This window comes from Danio rerio, chromosome 18 (assembly GCF_052040795.2).
Source record: "Danio rerio strain M-AB ecotype USA chromosome 18, GRCz13ab, whole genome shotgun sequence".
Classification (NCBI taxonomy): Eukaryota; Metazoa; Chordata; class Actinopteri; order Cypriniformes; family Danionidae; genus Danio; species Danio rerio.
In genome coordinates this window covers 24,353,201-24,374,707 of record NC_141038.1, presented here as the reverse complement: position 1 = coordinate 24,374,707, position 21,507 = coordinate 24,353,201, and the positions used below count along the sequence as shown (strand labels likewise).

General features: G+C 34.9%; 1 protein-coding gene across 2 annotated transcripts in view; it reads right to left on the bottom strand.

Moving 5' to 3' along the window:
* Positions 1-21,507, bottom strand: part of gnao1a (guanine nucleotide binding protein (G protein), alpha activating activity polypeptide O, a) — a 173,714-nt gene that overhangs the window by 110,686 nt on the left and 41,521 nt on the right. For both annotated transcript variants that reach the window (NM_200787.2, XM_087291761.1), the window contains 1 exon segment: positions 18,436-18,577. In NM_200787.2, the coding sequence (NP_957081.1) occupies positions 18,436-18,577 (142 nt within the window).

The following is a 21,507-nucleotide window of genomic DNA, read 5'->3' as shown; positions in this document are numbered from 1 at the left end:
TTAATCCTTGTGCTGTTTTAAGTGAATGTAAAAGGAGTCGATTCCAGAGTCGACTCCAAAACACCCGGAACCGAACACCCCTATATACAGATTTGGAAAAAGGATGAGTAAATGATAGCATTTTTGTTCAGTGAACTACTTTTTTAACAAATTAATATTAAAACATGAAAAATCTCAAGGTCTCAGGGCTTTGTTTTAAGGTGGCCTTGTTATAATGTAACTATTATTTTAATTCATTCATTCATTCATTTTCTTTTGGGCTTAGTCCCTTTATTAATCTGGGGTCTTCAGAGCAGAATGAACAGCCAACTTATACGGCATATGTTTCTAGCAGCGGATGCCCTTCCAGCCGCAACCCAACACTGGGAAACACCCATACACTCTTACATTCACACACATACTCTACAGACAGTTTAGCTTACCCAATTCACCTTTAGCGCATGTCTTTGGACTGTGGAGGAAACCGAAAAGAAAAAAAAAATTCACTTTTAATTTATTACATGTACTCAATAGCTCAGCCAATCTTCCATCAATTGAAATTGTAAATAAAAAAGAAGAAAAAACAGTGGAGGGGGAAGGACTCAATTGTTAAATGACAAAATAACAAATTTAAAAAAATAATAATAAAAAAAACTAATAAAAAATAATTAAAAAATAATAAAAAATAAAATTCATACATGAATACAATGGCGCATATATAGTGCTAAGTGTATGGAGTAATTTTACTAGTGATTCCTAATGCCTATTTGTTACCATGGTTACCTGTTATGTCCAACTGTGTCTTGTTCATTCACTCATTTAGTCCGGTGTATAAGTACTCCATGTTTTGTTCAGTTCACAGTTGGTTATTGCCATTATAACATGTGGTTTGTGTTCTACTGAGATTTTCTTGAGTATTTCTGTTTATGGAATAAAAACATTTTTGGATTCAATTCCCAATCATTTGTGTTGGATTGCGACTTCTAAAATCTTTTTAGTTATTGTTACAATCAATTTATTTATTTCTCTTGATATCTCTCATTACTTGTAACTGTGTGGATGTATATCATCAATTATATTTATAACATAAAATGTCTGGCATCAGTACAACAATAAGAATATTTAGAACAAACTAATGCAAATGTGAAATGAGCACATGCAATTTCAAATTTTGTAATACTAAAATTAAAACTCTCAATAAAACCATTTCATATTGTGAAATAAACAGTTTACTCTTAAATTAGGACTGAATCAGCGTACTATTCACCACTGCTTCTGTTGGAAAGTAGATCAATGATGTAAGGCTTCATCACTGATCCCAACCAAACAATGTGAGCTTAAGTGTAAACAATGTTCCACAGTGTGACCACAGGAAACCAAACAATCACAGTGGTCTCGCTGCAATATAATGTGCTATTTCTCCTCCAATTTTCCACGGGGTCCTTTCTCGCCTCTACAGTAATCTCACCCCAAGGGCCATCAAGATCTGGCAAAATCTGCCAATTTTGAGGCTAAGTGTAAGAAATCACTTCTCTATTTGTGATTCAGCTGTGATTCAGTGCTGTTCTAAACAGCATCTCTCCAGGTGCTGCTACTGTTACCTCCCCAAATTTGTTAAATCCCAATCTCCCAGTGATGTTCCATTTCATTAAGGGTACTGGTAGTTTCACCAGTCACCAATTATGCATAAATCCAGAGCACTACCGAACCTTATTCCTCTCCAGTGGAAGATCTGTACTCGTTTATTCTGGCTGGCCCTGAAAAGGCTTTGACAAACAAAAGTGGAAGGAGCGATGAACATGTTTTTAGACTGAATGTCCACTTTGGACGTGCCGTTCATATGAGAGATCATATGATGTGAAGGAGTCATTCTTGGCAACAAACGCAAAGATGTCTTTGAGGGTGCCACGAGGTGAAATTCTGGAAAACAAGTCAAAGCGTATTCAGATCAAATCCAAAAGCCCCGAAGCCCTGGCTTTTATAGGATGAGTACACAGGCATTTCTGAATGAGGCCCGATTTGGAAATTCTGCAACGTCAATTAGGCTGAAATCAGCACATGCATGGAAAGACTAGAGTGTTAATAGGCCAATAAAATCCAGGTTGTCTTACCCATTATCCCTTCTGGCCTAAACAAAGATTTATTAAATGTAGCTTATTTGTTTCCTTATGGATATTTCGACTTTGTTCATTTATGCATGACAAAAGTAGCAGATTTTTTATTAGGATGTATTCATCCAGCATCAACAATAACCTGTGTAGGCAATGATTATGGATGGGTGAATTCCCTTTTTTTCTTGATTGATTACTATTATTAGCTTAAGACTGTCTAATTGGTGTATATTTTCAAGCAACCAATCAACTTACGTCCAAGTCTGAGAAATATTCCAGTATGAATAGCATTTCTATTTAGTAATGTTTAAACTGTTTTCATTCAATAGCAATAAAACATATCAGTGCTTCTATTAAACAAAATGAGACATTCCTGAAATCCTTGGGGAGCTTTGTGGGCCGAGTTCATGGCCACCAATCGATTTCATATTACAATTTTATGCTCTCATTTTTCCATTTGTGTCGGTTTTAAAGCGCATTTTCCAGGGTCATCTACTTTAATACAGTGTTACTAAAAAGCTTCACAGTGGTGGACAGTGAAATTTGGTTCGTGTTCTCACCAAACAGTAAAGTAACTGTAAAAAATGAAAACAACAGGAGCTTCTTCTTTCTCAAGTGCAAAACAAACAAATTGGTTGTCAAAGCCGTATTCCAGTAGCGTTTACAATGTGGGTGTCATGATGAGCAAGTAAATATTCATGTGTTGGCTATACTTTCAACAAAGCCATTATTCCTTTTCAGCCGGCCCAGAGGCTCTAAGCTCAAAAACCACAAGGAAAAACATCAGCGGTATAGAAATAATAATGAATAGGAAAACGATGGCACTACATCCATGGTGATCTCATAACAATAGCAAAAAATAAAATGGAATGGCGTTAAATATTTTATGCCGGCCATAAAACTGTATATTTTTGTCCTGATGATAATAGATCTGATAAATATATTTGCCTTGATATTAGTGAACAGTGATGCATATGTATTGTACACTGTAAGAGAGACTTTTTTTAAATGAAATTTTCCATTTTGTAGACATAAAGCAGCTTAATTCAAGTCAACCCTTTATTTTAACAGCAACAAAAAAAAAATACCTTTTATATCTGATCATAAATGGATTTAAAAATTAAAACTAATATCAAGATTAAATATGTGGTAAGACTTTATACATCCACCATGCTAGCTAGCTTTAATGAATTGAGTGTAACCTTTGCAGCTGCTAAGAGCCATTATTCCTTGACTCTGCATTAACCAATTTAAACTCTGATCTCAGAATGACTAGAGCCACTATGAGGAAATAATGAGAGAATATACCAGTTACTCTATAAAGAAGCATCTGTAGAGATTCAGATATTGTAAGGAGTGACTATAAATTAATACATCCTCTTTCCTTCTCTGTCTTTTCCAAGATGTCTATCAGTAAACTCTAATGTTATAACAGTACTAAAGGGCAAACATCACAACCGCACTTGTACAATCTCATGCTTAAACACACAAGCCCGAAGACTGATGTATCTGTTGTAATAAATGAGCTGGGCATATGCCGAAGACGTGGCCGGCTCGCTAGCCCACTAACGGGGACCATCTGGCTGAGGTGATGTTTGTTCCTGATTGCTTTATTTTTGGCTCACCAATTAAGAGCGCACAGTACAAATCTGCTAGAGAGTGACAGGAGCACAGTTTGGGCAAGGGCAGCGCTGGGTAGAGCTCCAGACACATTCATCACACCCCACTTCATTGATTGGCTTTCCAACTTTGCTAATGCACATCTTGAAGGGTAAATTATAACTCAGACCTTTGATGCTTAGCTGATTGTACACACAACCTTGATAAGGCATGAGCCAGCAAAAACATTATGTTAAAAAAAGATACTATGGTGGATAGAATGATAGAAAGATAAACAGAATGACAAAAAGATAAAACAACAGAAAGATAGACTGATAGAATGAGACATACAATGATAAACAGAATGACAGAATGAAATAGACAGATAGACAGATCAATGAATAGACAGACAAACAGACAGATAGACAGACAGACAGACAGAGATAGATAGACAGATAGACAGATAGATAGATAGATAGATAGATAGATAGATAGATAGATAGATAGATAGATAGATAGATAGATAGATAGATAGATAGATAGATAGATAGATAGATAGATAGATAGATAGATAGATAGATAGATAGATAGATAGATAGATAGATAGATAGATAGATTTTCCAGTGCAAAGATTTACTGAAGTAAACTGATTAACCTAATATGTAATTAAGATTCGCCAAAAATAATTAAATTTGGGACGTGTGTAGATGAGGTGTACAGCGGGGGGATCTGGGACAGACACATCTTTTTACTGAATCCAAGCACTAGAGACATGACATAAAAGAGTCTCAATTAAAATGAAGGCTGTTGTGTAATCTGCTGGGATAGATATCTGTTAATACTTCTAAAGGGCTCTTGTTCTGCCACACGCAAAATTAATTTACACATTCTATAAATAAGCCTAACCTTCCCCCCTCCGATTCCGAGGAATGGTACAAGCTGTCTGCAAACCAAACTACTTTACAGAGAGCATACCAAAATGCAGGGTAACCTGGACTTAAAAACAATAACAATACTCAAATATTTCACATAAGGGATGCTAGAATTGTCAGTTCATGGTTTAAAAGGAGGAAGAAATGCACAAAGAATAGATAGAATGATACAGTGATTGCTAGAATGAGAGTTAGAATGATAGAACAAAATAAAGAAATTACAATCAAATGATAGAATGATAGATAGAACAATAGTTAAAGCAAAAGAATGATAAATATAACGATGGAACAATAGATATAACAATAGAAATAACAATAGAGCAATAGAACAAAAGGCCGAAATAACAGCCGAAGATAGTAAGAGCGATAGAATGATAGTTAGATCAACAGAACGATAGACAGAATGATAGATAGAACAATAGATAGAAGGACAGAATGAAAGATAGAATGATATAAGATAGAATGATATAAATATAGATAGAATGAAAGATAGAGTGATAGATAGAATGATAAAATGATAGACAATTATAGAAAGAACGACAGAAAGAGAACAATAGATCGAATGATAGATAGAACAAGAGAAAACAATAGCATAATAGAACAATAGAACGATAGATAGAATGATAGAACGATTGAATGATAGATAGAATGATTTATAGAATGATAGATTGACACAACGATAAATAGAATGATTGAACGATAGAAAGCTAGAATGACAAAACAATAGATAGAATGATTGAACGATAGAAAGATTGATAGAATGATAGAACAATAGATTGCATAATAGAACAATAGATAGAACGATAGAAAGATAGAATGATGGATAGGATGACCGAACGATAGAAAGATAGAACAATAGAATGACAGAATGATAGATAGAATGATAGAACAATAGATAGAATGATAGATAAAACAATAGAATGATTTAACGATAGATCGAATGAACGATAGAAGGAAAGATAGAATGACAGATAGAACAGTAGAATGATTGCATAATAGAACAATAGAACGATAGATGTATTATAGAATAATAGAATGATAAATAGAATGATAGAACGATAGCATAATAAAAGAATAAAACGATGGATAAAACGATAGAACAATAGATAGAGTGACAGATATACCAGAACAATAGCAAAATAGAACAATAGAACGATAGATAGAATGATAGATTTATAGAACAGTTTAATAATAGATAGAACGATAGATAGAATGACAGAGTGATAGCATAATAGAACGATAGACAGAATAGACAGACAGACAGATAGTGAGTTTATGGCTTAATAAGAGGAAGACAAAAATGTATGAAACTACAGCCAGGGCCAGCGTTTGTCTCTAAAATCTTTGCTAACGTTTTTACCTGAAGTCACTTAATTAAAAGCACCACGTACCAACAGGTAGATTTTCATTATAATGGCACATTTTCACAAGGGAGCCATGCGTGTTGCTAAGACAAGTCTTATTTTTTTTCAGCTAATAAACCATTTTAGCTGAAAAGCACAAGTATTGATTGGACATTCTTACATGCAGGTATAATTCACAATAGCTGCTACTGAACCAGAAGGCGAGGGTTTTAGAAAGAAACAAATGGAGGACAGGATGTGGTTGTGTCTAGTAGTGTGTACGTCAAACTGAAACCGCATATCTTAATATTGTACAGAAGCATTGCACCTTTTGCGTGTAGTTCTTCTTGTCGATGTCTTTTATCATTTTCTGGATTATTTTGCAAGATATGAAAACAAGAAAACAGCATTTTCAAACCACACACTTCTCGAAACATGTACATGCAAAACTGAAAGACAGCACATTTAACCAGACCATTTGGATGCATCTTTTCTCTGAAAGCATGTTGCTTTAAAGGATTTTCACTTTCCTCTTCTATCTGCAGAGATGTATATCATAAACATTGCACTGTAACAACAGGGATGTGATTTTAAATATTAAAAAACTTGTACAAATGCTACGGTAAAAATGTTCCCTGGTTAACAGGAAGTTTCCTACTGCAACTGCACACATTGAATAACTGTAAATTGATTGGTACCTAAATTGATAATTTTTGTGTTTATGTTGAAATTACTATGGTTCTTTTTAGCTATTTTTCTCATGATTGATGTACATTAGAGTTTAATGCTACATCTAATATTGACATATTACATACTATTTATTGCATTACTTTAGCACCTTGTGTTTTACCATGATAGTGTTCAGCAATTTGCTGTTTGATACGATATCAGAATTCTGTCACTTCGGTCTTGTTAATTCTTGTTTTGGTGGCAGATTCCAGATACTAGTCCTGTCTTGTCTAGTTTGTTGTGCTCAGCATGAATTTTCTCAGGTTGAGCACTCATTTTCTGACATTGTCTTCATCTTCGCATGAGCTTCGTCTTGTTTGCGTTTGCTCCGTCTGCAGCATGCTGTTTTATTCTCAGCCTTTCAGTCTAGTTGGTTTCGGTTTGCACTGGGATGGAACATGCACGTTGCATGTGTGAGTGCATGGTATAGTTCTTTGCACACTGAAATCCATAAATTTCGCATGCGTTGTTTTATTTTATTTTTTTTGTATTCATATGCGAAGAATTTGTCACATAAGCAAACTTTGCACAATGAGTCTGATGCATATTAATCAGTATATACTTTGTTGTCCTCTCTTCTCCAAAATAGAAACAGAATAGGAATATGCTTCATATTGCGTTCATTTAATACTAGCCTACATGGAGAGAAAGGAGAGATCATTTCAGGAAATCAGTGGAATTTTGATACATTGCTTGTTATACTTCACACATTCAAGTACTGTATGTAAACAAATCCAGGCAGTACCTATAGACATTATAATAGATTGCAGCCACGTTGATGTGTCGAAGCAACGGACTGAAAGTGGACACACACACACACACAAACACACACACACAAACACAAACACACACACAGACAGACACACACAAACACACACACACACACACACACACACACACACACACACACACGCACACGCACACGCACACGCACACACCAAGCAGCAGCAGTGGAGATGTACGCCAGTCACTGAATCCAGCTGTCTTCCACATTCCGTCTTTATTTTATGCACTGTCTGTCATAAAGTTATCTGCAGCTGAAGTGACGGCATTCTGTATTTAGCTTTTCGTTTGTACGGTGGCTCTGAACTGTCAAAACACTTCTCAAAGTGCTTTTTCGAAAAAAAAGAAAAAAAAAAGAAAATGGAATTCAAATTCAAATTTTTTCATGACAGACAAAAGTTTCGGAGGCAGTGTCAATGCGATTCACACAACCTGAGGTCGAAATTTTTTTTTTTAATATGCAAAAATTACGGATGAAAATTTCAGATTTAGTGTGCAATAACCTTAAGCGTTTTCGTTTACATGGTGTGCTTGTGTCTTGTGTCCTGTTTGTGTTGCCGTTTTCAAAGTATGTGGCATGGTATTTACATTGTGGCTGCATGCTTTAGTGTTGTTTCTCATGTGAAAACGCGGAGTTCTCTCATTGGCTGTATGTTCTAGTCCCGTTTTACATGAGCACATGGCTTGTGTTGTTTCTTCTCACCCTCCTTGTTAACCCATTATTAGTTAATTCAGTTCACCTTTTTGTTGTTTTTTTTCTTTCTCTTCATAGTGTCCGCTTGTCTGCTGTTCTGTGCCAATTCGTCACACTTCGTTTATTGCCCTGTCTTGTTGTGTCCAGCTCTGCTCTTACTGTACCTGCCAGCTCAGTCTAGTTTGTTTGTCTTGTTTTCCTCCTTAGGATAGTTTTGTTGTCTTTTTGTTTTATTTTATAATAAACCCAAATTTATTTATACACCAACCATGACATATGAGCTTTGTAAATGTCTAACAGTAAAGACAGTTTGTATTTTAAATGGTAAAATGCTGACAACCACAGGTGCCAGATGTTTACTGTTAATTTTATGGATTGTTTTTTTTAACAGTGTATTTGTAAGCTACTACTTCAACTACTAGGCTAAGCTGCCAGGTAAACATCCTTCAGGAAAGTACATGTTTGGTATTTGCTGGATTTTATTTTAACTTAAAATATCAAAATACTCAATTGATTGAGATCCCTCTTAAACCTATCCAAGTAGATGAAATCACGGACATACTGTGTTTTAATTACAAATCATTAAACGTTCATATTTGAAACTAATCTAAACGCTACAGCTGTTAGACATCATGATTCTTATATTTTTAAATGGCTATCAAACCACTGTTGTTGTTTTTCAGGTCAGGCTTTCATCGATTACTAGCTGAGGATGAGGCTGTTGAGATGGGTTTTCTCTGGATAATGAGTGGGAGCGTGAGCGCCGCTGGGGCGTTGGCGAGACTGCAGGGAATATTCTGGTGCCAGCACCCTCTCTTTCTTATTCCCCAACTGTTTTCCCTCTATGACACACACATAAGCCCACAGACTCATACTAACACAATAAACAACTATATACCCCAGTGACGGTTTACGACATGAGCAATGAAGGAGATGAAATTATAAGTTTAAATGTTAAATTTCACTCTGCGCATCCCAATTGTTCTTTAGGACTGTCCAACAAGCATGTATTGTATTTAAAAGATAGCTAATAGACATCTAAGCATTAATGTCTTGACTACAACAAGGTTTTGATAAAAGTCAGTGAAAATCGAATGGGCATATTAGACATAGTAAGAATGAACGCATAGACTCAGTCTATTTGATTACTAGTCTATGTTTTGACTACTGTTACATACCTATAAGTGTTTTTTTAGCCAATATGTCTATGTTAATATGTCTATTAACAGGCCCATAGCCAGACTGGTAAAAGGGGTGGTTCTTTTTTATAAAATTTGTAACTTTTTGCAGTTATTCGCCTCATTTTCTATTTAATTTTGAGATTTAAATACTAAATTTAGGTGACATTTTAAGCACGATTGTTAGCTGAATTAGCTTGTTGGATGGTATTCATAACCACACTTAATGATGTACCAAAAATATTTCCTAATATTCAGAATAAAGAAATATGACAAATATTTGTTTTTAAAATAGAAATGTATTACATCATATATCATTAGAAAAAAGTTTTAAATTAGAAACTGTAGCCTAGTGTAATTCATAATCAAATAACAAACTTGCCAGCACATTCAACTTTTCTCCATCAGAAATTTGGCTATTAATAATAATAATAATAATATGAATAATAAAAAACTGAAACATAATAATAATAATAATAATAATAATAATAATAATAATAATAATAATAATAATAATAATAATTTAATGCTTCATGATTTTTCTAGCCCCTTCTTGTAAATGTGCTTCACACTTTTTTATTAGTCACGTTTTCTTTAAAGAATAAGGTCCAAGCTTTAAAGAAAAAAAAATGTTTTCTCCTTTTAAAAATAATAAAGAAGGGAATGATGACTTTTGTTATGTCAGATTATTTTTTTTGCATAGCTGGATGTTGGACAAATAATTGTTTGCATTGGCCAAAACTGATTAACTGAAGTAACATCAGGATTCCGCTTGGTCTTAAAGCCTTTTTTGATGGGTTACTTTTACTATTTATGATGGAATTACATTCAAAATGGGACAAATGAGCTCATGTATGGGACACATTCTGGACCTTTGTCAGTGAGAGGTGGGTGTTCCGAACAACCCAAAGCCCCCCTGGCTAAGGATCTGGGTAATATTAACAAAAAATAATAATAATAATAAATCAACTCTCATGCAGGGTTTGGTGAATTGATCTGGTTTCCAGATCACTTACATTTACAGTTTCTTAAACATGAACAATTTGTACATATGTTAAATATGTTAAATATTCATTCTTATAGTTTTAAAATGGTTTTTTAATCAACATTAGTAGTCATTTTGACATTTATATTTTAGGTTTTCCTTGATGATTTAGAATGAAGTTTAGAATGTCTAGCATCATGTTTTTAGCCTTTTTATACTTATATAATTGTGTACATGATACTAGGCCGCCTCCATATGTGTGTGCCTTGCTTGTGGCAAGAGGGAGAGAAACATTTGTTAAGTTTTTTTTTTTTTTTCACTTCAGTACCAATTGTTTTTTAAGTCTAAAAACTAACAAACATGGATGCAAGTAGACTGTTTTGATAGATTAAAAATTTAGCTAATTATTATATTTAATACATAATTTAAAACATTATTATAATTAATTTGACTTTTATACTTTGCGATGCTTTAAACAATTAAAATACACTTTTAAACTACTGTAAGTGGACAAGCTTGAGGCGTTTCAGACCCCATTTATCATCATCCAGTTGTGATCAGATTCATGGAAATGCATCTTAATAGGAGGTATAAGAGTTTCCTGAGAAAGCTTGCTCGCAGCAAACAGACAGTCTGTATTAAACATTTGTTGGAGCAAATCTCAATGACTAAAAATTGTTAAACTCCAACATTTGTGCAAGCTTTTAGATAACCATCTAATCCTTTGAGTACAGAGAGAACACAAGATTGCCAGGTTAGGAAGGTTAATCAAATCACTGTGTTAAAAATGTATCAATATCATAGAAGTACACAGAAGTCCAGTTCAGGGAATTTAAACACTTGGCATCTGGCAACCCAATGCATGAAAGCCTGCAGGGGATAGTTACAAATCTAAGAAAAGAAAATAGCTTACCCGCAGACCAATATCACAGACAATTATGCTTAATCAGGAAATACATACATCAAGATTAAAATAAAATAAATCAGGCACAAAGAATGCCAATTTGCCTTAAGTCAAGCACTACTGCCAAAAAAAAAAAAAAAAACATTTTTAAGATTTCCCTTAAATCTAAAGTATAAAAAAATCATCATAAGTGTGTCTCAATACTTTAAAAGCCACAATTTTTTCAACAAATTCCCAGAACTCCAGAAAGAAATTCATGTCCTATATGAATGACTGCCCGCATCCAATCAGTTTTGCCTGAAAGAACAAATTCTTCACACACTGCCGCATCCCACCCATAAAATCATTGTATATCTCAGCAAATATACAACAATTCAACACTTAATATGCATCAAATGGATTCCACATGCACATATTTATCACTATATAAGTAATAGAAATGGACACAGAGGGAAAACTCCAGCAAGAGTGTCGGCGCTAATGCAGGATAAATCACTTTAAATGCTCAGCTTTTCACTTCCGTCTCTCCATGAGCAAACACTCCTAATTCTGACTGCAATCCTATTTCTCACTTCTATTTTGGGACATTTTTGAATATAAATTTGCATACGGTTAGCGTGCAGTCTGATGACAGCCAAATCGGGCTGTTTTTTTCAAGCACTTCGTCATGATGCTGCAGTCGAAGCTGAGGATGGCAAAGCCCATCTGTGTCCGTCTTGGTGCCAGGCACTGGGCTCACGGCCCTTTGCCCACCACAGACTGTCATTTATATTATGTGGCTGTGGATCCCTGGCAAGGTCACGCCAACATGCTGGACCTTATGGAAGCCATTGGACTCTGAGTGGCAGCCATTTTGCTGTAATGTAGAAGCCCATGAGCATGAAAGCGATGAGATCATGTGTTAAGCTGCGATGAGCTCTGAATCAAACCAGGATGAATGGACTTCCTGCCACAGGCCATAGCATCAACCGTTATTACACGACGGGGATGGAGAGAAAATGGGTATTGGGTGTTTACCGGGACAGCTGCATGGATTGAGACATGACAAGAACGTATATGGAGTATGTGTGTGAAGTATACATGCTATTTGCAGAACAGATAAAAATAGACCACTGTTCCTGACAATTGGCTTTTGTGATATGTCATTAGAGCGAGTAAAGTGGCATATTAAGATATGATACAGAGTTTAATATGCAGTTATAGTCTGAATTATTAGCCCCCCTGAATTATTAGCTCCCGTTAATTTTTTCCCCCAATTTCTGTTTAACAGAGAGAATTTTTCAACACATTTCTAAACATAATAGTTTTAATAACTCATTTCTAATAACTGATATATTTTATTTTTGCCATGACGACAGTAAATAATATTTGACTAGATATTTTTAAGACACTTCTATACAGCTTCAAGTGACATTTAAAGGCTTGACAGGCCTATTATATATATATATATATATATATATATATATATATATATATATATATATATATATATATATATATATATACATAAACACACACACACACACACATATATATATACATTGAATTGCCTATTCAAAGCTATTGATTGCTAAATTATATAACATTATAAAATATAATAATATCATTTTAGACTACCATTTAGTAAGAGCCATGTATTTTTGCCATCACATCTCTGCAACACTAATAATGTCTCTAAAAACCTCATTTGCAATCCAAGTCTTCCCCTGTAGTCGATTTAAAATGAGTAGGATGCATGTCGTCAGCAGGCATTTGTCTATGTTTTGGAACAGCTCTGGATGAGAGGTGTGGCTCACTCTTCATTCTGCTCACACACACTGTGTGAACGGTCACATGAGTCTGTTGTCTTTCAGTGGCGCACAGACAGCACGCGGGTGACATTGCCCATGGACACGCACTTGTGGAATGTGTTGAGAGGGAGGCAAAACAAGAGGTCGCCATAGCAACAGGGCCAGATTGGTGAAAGAGAAGAGCAGATATGGAGGAGAGGCGGCTTAGCATACAAAGATGGAGAAGGAAAAGCGGGAAGCTGGGAACACAGAACAGCACGAAGCAGAGAATAAAAGAAAGGCATCTATAGAGGCTAGATTGTTGACGGCACAGTTCCAATAAAAGCTTCACACCACAGATTTTAACAGCCTTTTCGGCATGAAGGAACAGAGACCTGAAGAGTTTGTGGGGATGTGTGTTGGTGATCAGAGAATTAGGGTTTATATAGGCTACGTCATGCTATTACATGTGCTTGCATACAACTGTGTGCAAAACACCACTGTATGCTGCTTTAAAACACCTCGCACACATCTGATACTGTACAGCTCACACAATCTGATCACATATGGACATATGAAATTATATTATATATTATGCAGGATCTATGTAGAATTTCTGAGGACATTTGAGTGTTTCTCTGTTTAATATTTAAGTTAACTGTATTATAATTAAAGTTGTATTTTGAGTTCAGTACAAGTTACACCAGATTCAGACTGCATGATATGTAAAATATTACATGTTAAAACAAATCCGATTTCTGAATTTTTGCAGTGTCATGCATGAGAAAGATGTCAGACTACAATTTGCTTCCTGATCAACTTGCTTTCATAAATAATGTGCACGATGTCATCGAAAAGATGAAACTACAAATGACTTCTTGGCTACTGAAGCTTTATGCTGTGTATTGTCCCTACAACAAAACAGCTTAAATCAGCCTAAGCTGGTTTTAGCTACTAGACCAGCCTGGTTTCGGGGGGGTATGCCTTTTCCAGGCTGGTTTCCAGACATTTCCAGCCTGGTCTTAGCTGGTAAGGCTGGGAGATGACCAACTAAAACTAGCTTGACCAGCCTAGACAGGCTGGGAGCCCAGCCAAAGGCAGCTATGTATACCCCTATGTATATGAAAGCAGGCTAGTCGACCAGCTAAAAAACCCCTGAGAAAGCAGGCTAGTCAACCAGCTATGTTGCCATTAGAACAAAAATTATACAAGTTTTCAACAAAAGAATACATTACAATAAAGAATGAATCAAGTTCATTAAGAATTAGTTGTGTTTAGTTAAATGTTTTTACAATACATGGAGTTTTTATTTTTACAATATATGAAGCTTTAAAATATGCATTTTTGTTCAATGTTTGACGCAATCTTACCCGAAACACAATGATAGGGTGGGACATAGTGTAGCTCCTCCTCTTAAAAAAAAACAACAGCCAACAGCGTTTTGTTTCTCATCTGCCAGTGAGTGTGTTTAAGCTTAAGCGCATCAAATAAAAAGCAAATGATGGCTATAATGTGATGAGAAACTCTGTGAGGTGACATGAATAAAACCATTGATCCATTTGGAAAAAAAGTGACAAACTACAAGTCTTTCATGTTTATATCAGTTTTATATCTTCTTAATGAAAATTGTATCACTGTTTTGGGGCACACTAGCTTTTAGATACCCTAAAAATTAACGATACAGATACGAACATTTAAAAAACTTTATTTTAATTTATTATTAATTATTATTATTAATTATTTCGTATTAATTTTATTTAACTGCTGTTGACGAGGCATAAGTTGTCCTGAATGAACCCAGAAAATCTACATTGTGGCACTTCACTCCAAAAAAACAGAAGGAATAAAATCTGAAGATTTACTGTAGGCCCAGCAGTCACATTCAAACCCATTATTGAGCATCGCTATCTATAAGCTCTCTTATTAGATAAAAAAGATCTGATGCCCTTCAAGGTCGGCTTCCTGAGATGTAACTTAACCTGGAAATGAAGACGCATCCTATTTCTCACAAGAGAAAATATCTCAATCGATGGCTGCTGGATATTTCAGATGACTGTTCATTCTATATTGATAGCTCTGGTTTGATTAAAATGAAATGTTGCTTGCCGTTGAAGGTCAATGAGTTCACTGACACTGACTTTAAAGTGCGAGAGCTGTTGAGAAAGGGCACGATGGGATTATGAGTCTTAAACTGTCATTGATGGAGTGCATTAGGAGAGAAATCTTAACCTGAAGCTTCCTATCAGCACAAACACTTTGCTTACAGTCTGTGTTTTGCAGAGAAAAGATACATGCTGTGGTCTGACCACATCTGGTGCTGCTTTAGATTACATTACTGCAGTCTTCAATAAAGAAAGTTTTTATTAAAGGAAAAATCCAGGTTTAGTTTAAGATTGTGATAAAGATTCAACCACAAAATTGCAAATGTCTAGTAAACATCTGAGTTACAGTATGTTTCTTGCAATGGAAGTAATTGTGGCTATTATTATTAGCTTAATGTTTCAGCATAAACATTATATACACAGCAAAAACTAGTGTAATCAAAAATTCACATTTAATACATATGAAATCAAAACTATCTGTACTGATTTAGTTAGCTCACATTGCTAGTTTTGTGGTGAACAATTCATCTTGTGCATGACATTAAAAAACAAAATGTTCACCCTTGTAATCTAGAATTGAAATCTGAAAAATGCACTTTCAATTTGTTTTCAGTTGAATACTCAGATTACATCTATCTGAGGTACTGGGCATGATTAACATACTTAACCATGCCCCTCCAACTGTCAGTTTTGACAGTGCTATGACAACAAACAGAAATGGTGAAGAGATGGTGTTTGTTAGGATGTTGTGTCCCGATCTTTCTAAATGAAATACCTACTTTACAACATCTAACCAACTCGCAGTAGAAAAAAAATAACCACATTCACTGTTTTTCCATTTAAATTGCATTTCTCTAGGAACCGCATTACAAATATGAAAAACCACACAGCTTTCGGTTCATGTGGACTTTAACATTAATAAACTGTAAAAAAAAAAAAAAAACATCTCTTACTAACCTATTGTCTACAAAGCTATAAATGAGTATGCTAAAACACTAGCAAAACATTATACTGAATTCTCACCAGCCACTTTATTAGGTACACGTGTCCAACTGCTCGTTAACGCAAATTTCTAATCAGCCAATTACATGGTAGCAACTCTGCTACCAGTAAGTCAATCTGCTGCAGTTCAAACTGAGCATCAGAATTAGGAAGAAAGGCCATTTAAGTGACTTTGAAGGTGGCATGGTTGTTGGTGCCAGACAGGCTAGTCTGAGTATTTTCAAGCACGACCATCTCAAGGGTTTACAGAGAATGGTCTGAAAAAGAGAAAATATCCAGTGAGTGGCAGTTCTGGGGGCGCAAATCCCTTGTTGACGCCAGAGGTCAAAGGAGAATTGCCAGACTGAGAATGGTTTGAGCTGATAGTAAGGCAACAGCAACTCAAATAACCACTTGTTACAACCGAGGTATGCAGAAGAGCGTGTCTAAATGCACAACATTTTAAACCTTGAGGCGGATGAGCTACAGCAACAGAAGACCACACTGAGTGCCACTCCTGTCAGCTAAGAACAGGAAACCAAGGCTAGAATTCGCACAGGCTCACCAAAATTGGACAATAGAAGATTAGAAATATGTAGCCTGTTCTCGATTTCTGCTGCAACAGCTAGTAGAGTTAGAATTTGGTGTCAACAATATGAAAGCATGGATCCATCCTGCTTTGTATCAATGGTTCAGCTGCTGATGGTGGTGTAATGGTGTGGAGGATATTTTCTTGGCACACTTTGGGCCCATTAGTACCAACTGAGCATTGTGTCAACACCACAGCCTACCTAATTATTGTTGCTGACCATGATCATCCCTTTATGACCACAGTTTCCAGCAGGATAACGCACCATGTCGTAAAGTGCAAATAATCTCAGACTAGTTTCTTTGACATGACAGTGAGTTCACTGTACTCAAATGGCCTCTACAATCAACAGAGCTCAATCCAATAGAGCAATTTGGGATGTGGTGGAACGGGAGATTCCATCATGGATGTGCAGCCAACAAATCTGCAGCAACTACGTGATGCTACCATGTTAATATGGACCAAAATCTCTGAGGAATAATTTCAGTACCAAAAACGGCAAAAAGAGGGTCCAACCCCGTACTAGTAAGGTGTACCTAATAAAGTGGCCAGTGAGTGTATATGGCATTATGTACAGATTATTTCAAGAAAGTTTTTTATCATTATATACAGTATAACTGTAATTATAAAAATTGATATTTTTGGTTTTCTTATTACAGTATTTATATAGTTATTACATTGTTATTGCAGAAAGTCATTATTACTTGTATTATCAAATATATTATTATTATTAATGTTATTATTATTACGATTTAGATTTTAAAAATATTTAATTTTCACATTGTTTGACCAATGATTTTTTTTGTCTCCCATTATTCTATTAACCTTTCCTACACTTCTTCAGTCAACTTTAAGACATGTTAATGAGCATAAATTGCACTGAACCTGGAAAATAAAGTCTAATTCTTTTTTTAAACCATATTACAGATAAGAGTTGCTGCTACAGGAACTGTAATTCTGTCCCGCATGCTACTATCATTGACCACTGTTATCTGATTCTCCTGGATCATCTTACACAGAACACTATAAATTTGTCTTGCATGTATTACATATTTCTAGGCCATGATTTAAAGGGAACCTATTCTGCAAAAATCACTTTTATAATAGGTTTAAACATAGTTGTGTGGCAACAGTGTGTGAATATAGCCCCTATCTAATAGAGAAGTTGATTTATTCCTATTTTTTATAATTACATTTGATAAAAACGGTCTGCAGAAACATTTTGATTTATATTGTCACATTTGTGCAAATCATCAGTGGGGGAACGTGTCATGCATTAGTGAGGATCTTTCCCTCAATAGCATAAAGAGCCCTAAGTGAGAAGCAGCCGTCCATAGGAGAGTTTTTGTACTGTATCTGCTGAAGGTAATTTTAGGATCTAAGAGGCATTATAAATGTAGATTTTTTTTATATGGAGATTTCCTGTTATTTATTGCTGTGCTAAAGCATAGAGATTTGTAGCTTCGCCCTATTTTGAAAAGAGCACCCTCTCATTTAAATTTAAAATGACAGTCTTAAAAGGTGTCGTTTCAAAGAGTTATAAAAATATTTGTGTGGTATTTTAAACAGAAGCTTCACATACACACTCTAGGGACACGAGGCGCTTTTTTTTACATCTTGTAAAAAGGGGCACAATAGGTCCCCTTTATAGTTGCAGATTATGAGCGTTACACTCACCATCCATAAAGTTATAAAGACCACAGGAATGTGACTCTTTATAAAGCGCTTGAGTTTATCAGGGTTTGTGTTGTACTCACTTTGCGCTCCTTGTCTCCGTACTCCAGGCCCAGTGTGTCCATGGCACGCACGATAGCAGCCAGAGACTGGATGGTGTTACTGTAGACCACCGGCTTGTACTGCTTCACATCATCACCGGAGAATCCATCCTCATGGATAATCCTGCACACACAACAAGATGGCACATTAGAGAGCGTGTTTATGGATGTTGGAACACATTCCTCTTAGCTGGAGGAAGCAAATTCCAGCCAGCAGATAGGAATCATGGTCTATTTCACTTCTTTTTACAGGCTTTTCTGGACTGGCAGTCTATTGGCCCGGTAGAGCAGAGGAAGGATGGAGAGGGAGATAGAAAGCAAACAGTGATGTTCAAGCATGTACAGATAGTGATGCAATATGTCTGTTATCTCTGTTTGGCAGCTTCAACCAGACTGCTCAAGTCTCTGTGGAAGTATCATTGCTGCTCTTCTGCCTTGATATATGCAATCAAAGTTTGCCTAACATCCATTATGATTAATATATCTGTAATTACCAAAGTCCTTGAATAAAAGTCAGATTTTCCATGTTTTAAATTGAGAGTTCCTCAATTTTATGCTGCTAAAAGGGTCATATATAATGATACTGTATAATATAATATGTATTTATTTAAACAAGATTTAAAAGGTGCCATCGAATGCACTGATATAATATATTAAATTGTTGCTAAGATAAGTACAAAATTCTCCAGAAACATTTTACAGGTCCATTTCTAACCATAGGAGTTGGCTCTAATATGATATGATTGGTTTTGACCATATTTGGAAGGGTCATGAATGTTAATGAGCTCTAGCCTGCCACTTCAGCAGTTAATATCAGTGTCTGACAATAACACACACAGTGTGATGTACTTTGAAATACAGAAGTACGAAAGAATAAAAAAAAAAAATTAGCTGCATTTATATAGGAGTGGTTTATTTTAGCTAGAAGGAGTGAGTTAGCTATTTTTATGCCACCAGAGTAACCTAGCTTGCTCCTGAGTTGTGTTGTTGATTAAATATAAGCTAAATTATTATTCTACTTGACAAAAGGGGCCAACAGATGTGTTTAGAGTTGCCTTATGTGCGTTTAACGTAACGTAACGTAACGTTTAACAGATAACATAAAAAGATGAGTTTTATGACGTGTATTTCTGACCTTTCAGTCATAAAAGTGCATTAAACACTTTGTACTCATTAAAAACATGCACATGTCTGCTGCCTCATTACAAACACGTGCAGAAATTTTCACAATATACACTAGTTAGCTAAATAAAAATAAATACTGTACATTTAAACAAATATTGTGCTCATTCAGGGTGGCATTGAATAAAATGTATAATCCGCACCTCTTGCATTTGGCATTCTGATGAGCTTTTGATGATTGCCTGCTTTACAAAATTGCTTCCTTAAAGCATACTCTGCTTTTAAAATAAGAGTCCTATTTGCATATTAAATACAATATATGTCTAGATTAACTTAAAATTAAGAAGAAAGTGATCATTGCTGAAATCTCACTAGGAAACGTTGTGAGAATGTTATGAGACAGACAGTGTGTTTTGTTCTGATTAGCCTGTTTTTCACTGGGATTTTACACAACTGCACACATGATTTACATAAGAATGAGAAAACAATGGTGTTTGAAGATCACAGTATTTAATTTACATGTACTCAACTCTTAGTATTCAACTGGGTATATTCAGATTTTTATTATATGGCACCTTTAGGTCTATAAGAAATTTGCAAATACAGCATTTTTTACTTTCTGATGCTACCTGAATGATGAACAATTGTTTTATGTTTTACTGTAATTGTTTGTGAGTCTCTTGAGCAGTTAAAACTGATTACTGAATAGGTTTCTAAATATATGAACTCCTTCCAGCAGAAACTGCATAATTTAGAGGTTCATTTATTTCCACACAAAGGTCAATAAGGGACTCAAACACAACTATTGCAAAAGGTGTAAATATTCACTGATGCTCAAAAAGAACTGTGGTGGGGGTGGGGGTACACTTTATAAATAGAAAAAATATGTTTAACCTATTTATTATTATAATTATTATTATTATTATTAACTAAAAAATAAAAAATGATCTGGAGTCATGTTACACATATATTAATCATAATCACAATTATGCAAACTTTGATTGCATTTATCAAAGCAGTGGAGGTGGGGGGATACACTTTATAAAAAGAAAGATGTATGTAATCTTTTTAAAATCATTATTATTATTATTATTATTATTATTATTATTATTATTATTATTATTATTATTATTATTCATAATAAGAAGAATTTTGAAACTGAAAAAAAAGATGATAAAAACATGATCTGAAGTCATGTTACACATATATTAATTGTAATGACAATTAAGCAAACTTTGAATTTATCAAGGCAGTGGAGGTGTGGGTACATTACATAAACAAAAAGATTATGTGTAATATATGTATTCTTTTTAATATTCTTATTTTTATTCTTCTTATTATTATTCTAATTATTAATTTTATTATTATTGAAACTGGATAAAACTGATGATTATTAAACAATCAACTAATCATTTTCATTATTTTTTAAGTGAATTAGGTTTTGAAGCCTCCTGCAACACACGCTTACCGAAAACAAAAACTCCCATCTTAGTAATAACACAAATGAATCCTAGCTAGATCAGCACATTTACAGTAACTTATTATCTCTGATGCATTGCGGAGTCAAAATTAAGTGTTTTAAGTGCGCCAACACATTATGTTGTTCATTATGTTAAAAAGCAATCAAGGACTTTAAAGTCTGGTTGACGCATCCAAACAGACATTCTCATGATAAATACTTCAGATTTGCATTGTTCGTAAAAAAAAAAAAAAAAAAGATAGTTATGCAGCATTCATAACTATTCAAGTCAAAAGCTACATGTTTACTACCTGATGCCAAATAGTACAATTAAGGGGAGGAATGATTAATGTATTCGCTAACAGTGTTAATGTAAAATCTAAAAGTAAGCATTACATCAACTTGCCACATTTGCTGTAGCCAGCATAACCAAACAGCTACTGTCTGCCAGCAGGGGAAAAGTGGTTTATCTT